Below are 12,369 nucleotides of genomic sequence, written 5' to 3'. Positions count from 1 at the left end.
CCCCAGTGCCCTGCCTTTCTGCAGAGGTCACTTCCACAGCATCATGGGCCATTTCAGAAGTGATCTTGCTCACAGCACTACGAGGGCTGTTTTTCCCTTTGTCCCCACTGGGTGGATAGATTGAATGATGAAGACATTTGCTTCCACCTTCCAACTTCTCCTTGATTTTCTTACGGGCCATCTGGATCACCAGAGGAGATAGTCGGCTGACATAGAAGGAAGGGTCATCCATAGAACATTCTCCATCAGGGGAGATAACTGTCCTCTGATTGCTAGGAGATTTGGCTGGTGGGGTGAAAGGACTCTGGTTATTGTTGGTGTTTTTTGGCCGCTTCTGTCATTTCCAGATGTTGGCCTTGAGGTCCTTTGGCCACGTAATCCATTTTCAGTTGATTGGCATAGCCTCTGTAGCAGTTCCCAGTGGGCAGTTTGTGATATTTGCCCTCTGTGTCTCCTACTTGACGTCTACAGCTAGAGGATGAGGGGCTAAGTGCCTGTTGGAAACACAAGGCATATTTCTGAAGATCACTGAGTAGACGATAGAGGACACTTATAGGATTAGAAGGAGCTTGTTTGAAAAGGCACACTGACCTCTCCATCTAAAAAAAGAAGACCTATCCATAAGGCTTTGGCTAGGCTACTTCTTTCCCCTATTGTATTTAGAAGATATATCTTCCAAGTTGCACAGATTAGGGATTTGGCCTTTAGTATTTGCATGGGCGCATAACACACAATTATATCCATTAATACACGTTCAAGCACAAGTGACAGCAACAAAAGCTCAGAGTAGATACATTTGTACACTTAACTATACACAAGTGTTATCAATATGTTTGTCAATTTCATCTGAGTATGTGTGCTTATTTCAATACATGTCAAAAATATGTCAGTGTCTGTCGTGTGTGTATATACACATCAATATATCAATTCATGAGTGGGAACATGTGTCAGTTTGTACTGTTAGTGTGTGAAAATGTGCCTGTGTGTATGTGTGTGCATATGTGTATGTCAATGCACAGTGTGTGATGTCACCATGTGTAAGCATGTGTCATAATGTGCTGACATCATACCCATTGTATATGTCAACTGTAGAGGCCAGCATGTGCATGTTAGTATGTATATTTTGTACATATATGTGAATGTAAAAATATGTGTGTGTATATCAGTGTGTCTCTGAATATGAAAATAAGCAAGTGTCAAGTTGAGAGAGCTGCATATGTGTTTATGATATAAATCCAATAGCATGTATCATGCAGCGATAAATGTATTTATATATGTTGAAACATACATTCAGGTATTAGCATACATACTCATCAATATATTAATATATAATTAATGTATAATATATTAATAAATATGTATGTTAAAAATGAGTATGTATAAATAGGTGATTGTATAATGACTGTGTATATCGATATATTAGGTATCAGTTTATGTTATATTTATATACTATGTCAATGATTGATGTATGTCAGTGTTGCATACACACTGGCATTTGAGTGTGTCTGTGAGTACATGAGTGGGGATGTCACTGCATTTGTGTCAATATGTGTATCAGTGTACACAAGCATGTGCGTTAGTTAATGTGTCACTTTGTTAAAGTTTGTATGTGTGTGTATCAACATGAGGTATATTTATAAGTGAGTATGCCTGTACCTGAGTCTGCATGGTCTGTTTTGATCAAGGCTTGTGTGTATCAATGTGAGTGTGTGTTTATGCATAGTGTGCTTGGATGTATATATATATAAATGTTTATGTGTATCACATGTGGGCACATTAGTGTGTCTGACTCTGTATAACTGTATATCTTTGCATATGTGTGTAAGTCATTGTTATGACTAGATCACTATACATAAGTTTGTTATTTCAATGCTTGTGTGTGTTTGTCAGTGTCACATGTAGCCAGGCATGTGTTTGGCCTGGCTACAAATTATTATAAATTATTTTATAAATTATTTTTTGTTAACGTATATACATGTATATATCTATGTGTATGTCACTTTGTGTAAACGTATATGTGTATATCTATACTTGTGACTGTGTATGCCCATGTTTGGATATGTGTATACATATTGTGTACACATCTACTCAGCACTAAGTACCATTGCCCTCTTTGCTCCATTCATTGCTTCATCACCATGAATTCCTAGAAACGTGAAGTCATAATAAGGTCCACTTTTTGCAAAAGGGCTTCAGTTGCAATAAAGTAGACCTGCATTGTGTGTAGTAAGTATGGGCTCCTCTTTTAAAAACAAACACCAGAGATTGGTTCAAGATGGCAGAGTAGAAGGACATGCTCTCAATCTCTCTTGCAAGAACACCAGAATCACAACTAACTGCTGAACAATCATCAACAGGAAGACACTGGAACTCACCAAAAAAGATACCCCACATCCAAAGACAAAGGAGAAGCCACAATGAGATGGTAGGAGGGGCACAATCACGATAAAATCAAATCCCATAACTGCTGAGTGGGTGACACACAAACTGGAGAACACTTATACCACAGAAGTCCACCCACTGGAGTGAAGGTTCTGAGCCCCACATCAGGCTTCCCAACCTGGGGGTCCAGCAAAAAGAAGAGGAATTCCTAGAGAATCAGACTTTGAAGGCTAACGGGATTTGACAGCAGGACTTTGATAGGACTGGGGGAAACAGAGACTCCACTCTTGGAGGCCACACACAAAGTAGTGTGCGCATGGGAAGGAGCAGTGACCCCATGGGAGACTGAACCAGACCTACCTGCTAGTGTTGGAGGGTCTCCTGCAGAGGCGGGGGATGGCTCTGTCTCACCGTGAGGACAAGGACACTGGCAGCAAAAGTTCTGGGAAGTACTCCTTGGCGAGAGTGCTCCCAGAGTCCGTCATTAGCCCCATCAAAGAGCCTGGGTAGGCTCCAGTGTTGGGTTACCTCAGGCCAAACAACCAACAGGGAGGGAACCCAGCCCCACCCATCAGCATTCAAGCAGATTAGAGTTTTACTGAGCTCTGCCCACCAGAGCAACAGTCAGCTCTACCCACCACCAGTCCCTCCCATCAAGCCCCTTAGATAGCCTCATCCACCAGAGGGCAGACAAGAAGCAAGAAGAACTACAATCCTGCAGCCTGTGGAACAAAAACCACATTCACAGAAAGAGAGACAAGATGAAAAGGCAGAGGGCTATGTACCAGATGGAGGAACAAGATAAAACCCCAGAAAAACAACTAAATGAAGTGCAGATAGGCAACCTTCCAGAAAAAGAATTCAGAATAATGATAGTGAAGATGATCCAGGACCTTGGAAAAAGAATGGAGGCAAAGATCGAGAAGATGCAACAAATGTCTAACAAACCTAGAAGAATTAAAGAACAAACAAACAGAGGTGAACAATACAATAAGTGAAATGAAAAATACACTAGAGGGAATCAATAGCAGAATAACTGAAGCAAAAGAATGGACAAGTGACCTGGAAGACAGAATGGTGGAATTCACTGCTGAGGAACAGAATAAAGAAAAAAGAGTGAAAAGAAATGAAGACAGCCTAAGAGACCTCTGGGACAACATTAAACGCAACAACATTCACATTATAGGGGTCCCAGAAGGAAGAGAGAGAGAGAAAGGACACGAGAAAATATTTGAAGAGATTATAGTCGAAAACTTCCCTAACATGGGAAAGGAAATAGCCACCCAAGTCCAGGAAGCACAGAGAGTCCCATACAGGATAAACCCAAGGAGAAACATACCAAGACACATAGTAATCAAATTAGCAAAAATTAAAGACAAAGAAAAATTGTTGAAAGCAGCAAGGGAAAAATGACAACATACAAGGGAACTCCCAGAAGGTTAACAGCTGATTTCTCAGCAGAAACTCCACAAGCCAGAAGGGAGTGGCATGATATAGTTAAAGTGATGAAAGGGAAGAACCTACAAGCAAGATTACTCTACCCGGCAACGATCTCATTCAGATCCGATGGAGAAATCAAAAGCTTTACAGACAAGCAAAAGCTAAGAGAATTCAGCACCACCAAACCAGCTCTACAACAAATGCTAAAGGAACGTCTCTAAGTGGGAAACGCAAGAGAAGAAAAGGACCTACAAAAACAAACCCAAAACAATTAAGAAAATGGTCGGAGGAACATACATATCGATAATTACCTTAAACGTGAATGGATTAAATGCTCCAACCAAAAGACACAGGCTTGCTGAATGGATACAAAAACAAAACCCATATATATGCTGTCTAAAAGAAACCCACCTCAGACCTAGGGAGACAAAAGACCTGTATGCAGAAAACTATAAGACACTGATGAAATAAATTAAAGATGATGCCAACAGATGGAGAGATATACCATGTTCCTGGATTGGAAGAATCAATATTGTGAACATGACTATACTACGCAAAGCAATCTACAGATTCAATGCAATCCCTGTCAAATTACCAATGGCATTTTTTACAGAACTAGAACAAAAAATCTTAAAATTTGTATGGAGACACAAAAGACCCCGAATAGCCAAAGCAGTCTTGAGGGAAAAAAGCAGATCTGCAGGAATCAGACTCCCTGGCTTCAGACTATACTACAAAGCTACAGTAATCAAGGCAACATGGTACTGGCACAAAAACAGAAATATAGATCAATGGAACAAGATAGAAAGCCCAGAGATAAACCCACGCACCTATGGTCAAATAATTTATGACAAAGGAGGCAAGGATATACAATGGAGAAAAGACAGTCTCTTCAGTAAGTGGTGCTGGGAAAACTGGACAGCTATACTAGTAAAGAATGAAATTAGAACACTCCCTAACACAATACATAGAAATAAACTAAAAATGGATTACAGACCTAAATGTAAGACTGGACACTATAAAACTCTTAAAGGAAAACATAGGAAGAACACTCTTTGACATAAATCAGAGCAAGATCATTTTTGATCCTCCTCCTAGAGTAATGGAAATAAAAACAAAAATAAACAAAAGAGACCTAATGAAACTTCAAAGCTTTTGCACAGCAAAGGAAGCCATAAACAAGATGAAAAGACAACCCTCAGAATGGGAGAAAATATTTGCAAATGAATCAACGGACAAAGGATTAATCTCCAAAGTATATAAACAGCTCATGCAGCTCAATGTTTAAAAAACAAACAACCCAATCAAAAAATGGGCAGAAGACCTGAATAGATATTTCTCCAAAGAAGACATACATATGGCCAAGAAGCACATGAAAAGTTGCTCAACATCACTAATTATTAGAGAAATGCAAATCAAAACTACAATGAGGTATCACCTCAGACCAGTTAGAATGGGCATCATCAGAAAATCTACAAAGGATAAATGCTGGAGAGGGTGTGGAGAAAAGGGAACCCTCTTGCACTGTTGGTGGGAATATAAATTGATACAGCCACTATGGAGAACAGTATGGAGGTTCCTTAAAAAACTAAAAATAGAATTACCATATGACCCAGCAATCCCACTACTGGGCATATACCAAGAGAAAACCATAATTCAAAAAGACACATGCACTCCAAAGTTCACTGCAGCACTATTTACAATAGCCAGGTCATGGAAGCAACCTAAATGCCCATCGACAGATGAATGGATAAAGAAGATGTGGTACATATATACAGTGGAATATTACTCAGCCATAAAAAGGAACAAAATTGGATCATTTGTAGAGACGTGGATGGGTCTAGAGACTGTAATACAGAGTGAAGTAAGTCAGAAAGAGAAAAACAAATATCGTGTATTAAAGCATATATGTGGAACCTAGAAAAATGGTACAGATGAACCGGTTTGCAGGGCAGAAAGTGAGACACAGATGTAGAGAACAAACATATGGACACCAACGGGGGAAAGTGGCAGGGGATGGGGGTGTTGGTGTGATGAATTAGGAGATTGGGATTGACCTGTATACGCTGATGTGTATAAAATGGATGACTAATAAGAGCCTGCTGTATAAAAAAATAAATAAAATAAAATAAATTTCAAAAAAACAATAACAAAAAACCCCCCAAAAACCCCAAACACCAGGTATATCCTTTTATTAAGACCCCAAAATGGAGTTGGCCACCCCCAACTGAACCCAAGACTCTTTGGAGAATATTTTGTAACTGGTTTTCCCTTCCTCAGGGGCTACTCTCATCACTCCAAAGGCATCTGGGGTCAAAAATGATGTTTCTGGTTATAATATGAGCCTAGGAACACAACAAGAAATATTTGACTCCTTTGCACTGAAGCCAAATATCCTGTTCCAATATCAGCTACTCTAGGCTCCTAGGACAGTGAGAGTGACTTGTCATGTGCTCTAATGCCTACCCCAAACCAGCCTGCCAGGTGTAATTTGGGATATTTACACAAAAAACAAAAGGATTCCATATCTGACAGTGGTGTGCAAGTGTAATTGCGTTGAACTTTATGCTACCCAACAGCCTGGGTAATCTCTTAGACAACAGGGTAGGGCAACTACAGTTTTTGGTTGTTGTGGACTCACTCTTCTTCATATCCTCTTTCTTCATTGTTGGACACTGGGCAATGTGGGGTACACAAGTCCATTACAAGCCAGCAAAGAACATTGCAAAGGATCTTGCTTATAAGCCCATATCTTTGTTAAGATAAGCGTAGCGAGATTTTTTGCTGTAGGTACCTGAAATTAGGAGAGGGCATTCTGAGCCTCTGTGATAGTGTCATTGTGAGTTACCTGAGCATTTAACTTACTGTGACTGTGAGCTTAGGCCTGTGTTCTCTAGAATATCATAATATTTGTATTTTGGGCCTGTTTGACAATAGTTCTCTTACTATCTCTGAACCAGAGTCCTCAGATTCAGCACTGGGCTCTGGGAATGAGAAAGGGTAGACTCAGAGGCTAAGTCTATACCTTAGACGAGTCTTGCTTCTCAGTATCCTTGATCACAATAATTTCTTCTTCTTCCAGATTCTCCAGGTTTAAGTCACCTTCTGAATTGGAACCAGCAGCATCCTATGGAATTAAAGGGCAAGATTCTTGTGAAAAGTTGCTTTTTGAGACTTCTCCAAGCTGACCCGCTAGGCTACTACTTCAAAGCATGAATGTCATTTCTCCTATTATCCCCTTTCTTTCTGAAGGAAAGGTAGGCTTGTAAGGCTAGCTAGTCTTTGAAGAATGAGATAAAGCTCCCTCTATAAATTACTACTCCCTCCCACCCCACTGAAGGTATTCACAAAGCCATCAGTCTCAGGAACCATATTCCATTAAACATCAACCTTTTGGACAGGGTTTTCCCCCCCGCCCTGCTTTTCTGACATGCTATCTTCCATGCTTTCATTCTTTTAGTCCTACCAGCGACTTAAGTGGCTTATAAAATGAGATTTGGTATCAAGAATGACAGTAAATTCCAAACCAGGGCTCATGGGCTCATGAGAATGATGGCTTCTCACCTGAGTCCCTGTCACCTTTCCACCCTCTGCCACAACCTTTCCCTTTCCTCATGCTGAAACTGTTAACCCTTCTCAGCATCCTCCCACCCATTCCAACTCTGAGGGAAGCAGAGAGTACCCACCTTAGAATCTTTATCTTCCATGTTCAGGGTGGACACATCAACAAAGTATATCTGCATCAAATTAAGATGAATTTAGAAAAATTCTAGAGAAAAGGCCTTAATTTCTCTGGGAGATGATAGTAGCACCTACCTTATCGGGTTCTTGTGAGGATTGATTGAGATAGTGCGTGTAAAGCTTTTAGTAGAGCACCTAGACATAGTTAAGTACTTAATAAACAATAGACAAATGATTTTTATTAGGCAGACAGAATCTTTTTTAAATTTTTGAATTTTATTTTATTTATTTTTTTATACAGCAGGTTCTTATTAGTCATCAATTTTATACACATCAGTGTATACATGTCAATCCCTATCGCCCAATTCAGCACACCACCATCCCCACCCCCCCGCGGCTTTTCCCCCTTGGTGTCCATACGTTTGTTCTCTACATCTGTGTCTCAACTTCTAGGCAGACAGAATCTTAATGTTACTATATTTCCTAAATGAGAATACCTACGTGTGAGAGAAAGAGGCCCAAAATACAATATCCACATTTATTGAGAAAACTGAGAAGAGAGATGGCTTGCCCTACTGACACAGACTCAAAAGTGGAACTCCTATTAGAACTCGATTCCCCTGGCTCCCAGTTTGGAGCACTTTCTACTACACTAATGTTGCCAAGATGTGGTGTTTTTACTATTGATGACATAGAAGATTTTAAGTGGTACATGGATAAACATTTCTGTGTTTAATAGGTGCTTTTTATTGTTATTCATTAGGAAAAATACATATTTTGCCCTCCTGAAGGAGTCCAGCTTTAGGGTAACTTACTGGTAGCTAGGCGACATTATTATGACTTCAGAGGTGTGAGATAATAGAGGCTGGTAACTAGGCAACCACCACCCCTGGCTCCCCTCAGGCTCCCCCACAAGCCTCCCCTCCTCAGTTCCTTCACATCACTCCTCATCTTGCCCCTCCCTTGAATTGTCCCTGTGTGATGTATGAGCACATTTGTCCCCCACAGACCTTACTGAGCTTGATTCCTTGGAGAAGTCACAGTACCACTATCCATTAGTCTATCCTGGGCTCCAGGATATCTATACCCAAATGCCAAGCCTTTCTTTGTAGGAGTCATTTTGTATATTACCACTTTCTGGTCCTGATCTTGCTGTCCTGTTGGGCTGTAGAGATCTACCTTGCACATGCCCCTGTGGCTGTGTAACCAGTCAATATTATTATCAGACATCTGGAAAGAGAAAGAAAATAAATCTGAAAGTCTTATATATGACTTTTAGAAACTGAATCAGTTTGAATAAGAATCCCTGAAGGGGTTTCTGAAACCCATCTCTGTTTCATATAGGTTTAGGCTAGGAACTGGTGGGGTAAGCCATGGGGGAAGGACACTCTGAAATGTTTGAACCTGATGATCAAGATCATTATCTTTTAGCTCAATCCATAGTCTTCTTTAATTTAGATTCCCCAAACCAGGTATTTGGAACCATGGGAGTATCATATTGACTTGGGAAAATGCCAGTCAGGAAAAATGACAGGCTGGGAAGTAAATTTAAAAGGAGGTCTAGAGACTGTGGGGTTAAATTTAGTGATTTACTTCTCCCCAGCCTCATTAACTAAATCTCATCTGTATCCTCTTTTCTTTATCCACTCTTGGGTATCTTCAAAGAGTCAAGCTCACCTCATCCCCTTTAACTGAATTTTAGCTAAACCTAGTCTAAACCGAGTCTTTCTCATTACATTAAAGAAAGTGAAATTACCTACCACATAGGGCCACTAGAAAAGACTAAGGTCAATACCAGTAAAGTGAATAATTCTTTTTATTAAAACAATATATAGAAAAAGTTTCTGAATACTGGGAACACTCAGTCTGATAGCCATAAATATAACTAAGAGACAAATGTCTGCGGGAAGACCAGACCCTGATCCCATAGGACAAAGTTTATTTGAAAGAAAGAATAATCTCTGCCAACTTCCTTCAACCCCGCTGCCACCTCCCACCCCAGCCTGGAACTAAAAGTAAAAAGGAAATGGCAGAAGCCACTGACTGATTTTCCCTATATAAGACACATTTGGGAAGATACAGTTAAGAGCTCAGTAGAATTGTTTTGGTATCTGGGGTTGAATTTGATTTATCTTTAAAATTTAACAAGAGAAACCTTTTGGGCCAAGTATTAGAGGGCAGTTAAATTCCTTTCCCTTCACTTCCTTCAAAAATTAGACCCCTTTAACCTCTAGCTTCCTCCCTCCCTCCCCCTTCTTTCCGCCTTCTCTCCCTCAGCCCTTCCTTCCCTCTCTCTCCCTCCCTCCCTCCCTCCATTCTCCCTCCTTCCCTCTCTCTTCCTCCCTTCCTCTCTCCCTCCCTCCCTCTGCCTCTCTCACTCTCAACATTTTAGTAACAACTATCCTCTGATGGCTAGCCTTTCACAGGATACTACTACATTTTGACACTTTACCATTCCCCCTACCCCCCTCCATCTCATTTCCCCAGATCTTCTTGGACTCTCCCTTCAAAAATCTCTAGAAATCCCTGAAAAAGTTTTAGGAAGAGGTTTTCCACATCCTCAGAAGAGGGAGTTTCTTTTTTTCAAGAGCTAGAGATCACTAGCCTAGAGAAAAAGAGGGGGAGGCATAGAGGTTCCTCATGTGATTTGGATATAGCCTCAGTCTAAATCCTAAAAAAAAAACTGTAAAAAATAAAATTTACAAACTTATTACCTTGATAATGAAGTTATTTTAGACTTTGGCTGAAAATGTGCTACCTAGAAGGGAGATGTGCCCCTTGAGATGGAAGTGGGAAATGCCAAGTCCTTGGGCACCTGCTGCTGGCTGCCACCCCATCAGCTGTTGGATGAGACTGAAGGAGCCAGGCCCTCCTCGCTGCTTCTGACCCTGGCACATGATAACAGGATTTGTTGGGTCATAATGCCTGAAACTGTAGCAACCTTAGCAAAGGGGGGGGGGCAGGCTGGCAAACTCAGTAGCCCTTCTCATCAAAAGCACATCAGGTTGTCTGCTGTACATTTTTTCTGTTCTGTCTAGAAGGGTACACGTATTTCGTTTACATTTTGTCCAGCTCACAACTCCTTAAGACCTCCCTTCTCATTACTCTTCAGGCTAGACTTCCAGAACAATCTAGTCATATTAGTTACCAGTGGAGGTCTGTATTTTTCTTATACAGAATGACCACCAGCCTCTGTGAATAAAACAGTATTAAGTTTCACATCTTAGCTTATTTCTCTTTGGGTTTCCCTCTAGATATTTAGAGTTATGTGGCAAGAGATCTTTGGATTTATGTAGAAACAGAGAAATGTTAAAGTCCTTTCTGGGTATCCTGAATAAAAATATGAAAGTAGAAAGTTTGAGGCTGCCTTAGCAGCTTCTGTAGTTTCACCTCATCATCAAGACACCCCCTTGGCTAGTCAAAAAGAAGTCGGAAGATGCCCCTACCTTTGTAGTATCAGAGTAGGCTATTTTGTAGGAACTTGGAATGATTTTTTCTTGTAAATTTGGATGCTGTGATGACCCTTCCAGTCTGACTCAAGTTGTTGCTACTTTCCTCAACCCTCCAACCTACCCTAAAGCCTTGACTGCCAGTTGGTACCAGAACTTCTACTTCATGATATCATTCTTTCTGTAGAGACCAGTGACAGCACAAACACAGGGGCTCTATCCTTAGGATTCTGGGTGTCTAAGTGGTCCAGCAAGCTTTAACCTTTATCATGAGACATAATTAGCCCTCCCAAAAGCCAATCCACTTAGGTCAGGGTCAGCCTTTCACAGACTCCTCAAATCATGAAAAGACCTGAGCCCCACTTATTCTTTTACATTATGGTCAGTGCTAGATGGCTGGTTACAGTATTCCTTAAAGCATTATCCATTACACTTTGAGATGCCTTCAGTTTAGCCCCAGTTTGGAAATATTAGCCCATAACCAAATGCTCTCATTGTGCCCAAGTCTCATCTTGTTTTCTCCTTGTCCTTTCTTCACCTGCCTTCACGTTAACCTCGTGTGAATAACTGTATCTGAATTAAAAATCAGTTGAGATTACCACCTAAATCATAGAGTTTCATATCCTTGGTTCTACTTCCATTTCTTCTTTTATCTGTTACCCTAGAATTACATGTCTTAACCCTCCTGTACAATTTTGACCTTGTCAATTCATGGCGTCAGAGACAAACAGAGCTGGACCTTTGTTAAAGGTGGCAAGACCTATTTTATTCAGGCTATTGAAGCCCTTACTTCAGATGAACAGAACTCAACTCCACTGAAACAAAAGGCTTTTTAAATGCTGGGGAATGCTAAAGGAAAAGTGCTGAGGGAAATTTTTGGGGTGGGAGGTTGATCAATGTGATCAAGGCATCCGTGTTTGCTAACTGGTACTAACTAACTGTGTTTGCTAACCTAACAAAGTTAGGTTCCTACCCTTTCATAGAGACTGAGAGATAGGGGCCCTATCTTTCTTGATGATTACGTTTCAAAGGGATGACTCCCAGGTCTCTGAGAAAGATTTTCCTGGGTTGTAGAAGATACATCTCAAAAGGACAGAGAAAGGATTTACAATCACAAGTTTTCTAAAGTAAATGTTCTGAGAAAAGGGAGATCAGGGGGCTATAGTCAGGTTTTGGCTGGAATAAACAATAAATTCTTTTGGCACTTTTGAACTTTCTCAGGCAGGCATTTTAAAGAGGCTGGGGTCATCATCCTAGGGACATGGCCTTGAGGTGACAGAAACTATGCTGGTGTTTGTTCAAGTCTCTTAATGTAGGGAGTGGATGGAATTGTGCTGAAAGTTGTAGTTCTTATAAGGCCAAGGTTGAGGCCTAGTTGAGAAGGCAGCTCAGAGGAGCCTGACTATATCAAATTATC

The 12,369-nt window shown here is 40.6% G+C and overlaps 1 protein-coding gene across 1 annotated transcript in view; it reads right to left on the bottom strand.

Annotated features, from left to right (window-relative positions):
* The window catches only part of AKAP4 (A-kinase anchoring protein 4), an 11,823-nt gene extending 856 nt beyond the window's left edge, over positions 1–10,967 (bottom strand). The window contains 6 exon segments of the mRNA XM_060137347.1: positions 8–328; positions 330–599; positions 6,848–6,949; positions 7,509–7,559; positions 8,635–8,733; positions 10,950–10,967. Of these exon segments, the coding sequence (XP_059993330.1) occupies positions 8–328; positions 330–599; positions 6,848–6,949; positions 7,509–7,559; positions 8,635–8,733 (843 nt within the window). The 5' untranslated portion in view covers positions 10,950–10,967.
* Between the last annotated feature and the right edge of the window lie 1,402 nt (positions 10,968–12,369).

This window comes from Lagenorhynchus albirostris, chromosome X (assembly GCF_949774975.1).
Source record: "Lagenorhynchus albirostris chromosome X, mLagAlb1.1, whole genome shotgun sequence".
Lineage (NCBI taxonomy): Eukaryota > Metazoa > Chordata > Mammalia > Artiodactyla > Delphinidae > Lagenorhynchus > Lagenorhynchus albirostris.
The sequence above is the reverse complement of the archived record's forward strand: the minus strand, read 5'-3'. Positions and strand labels throughout refer to the sequence as shown.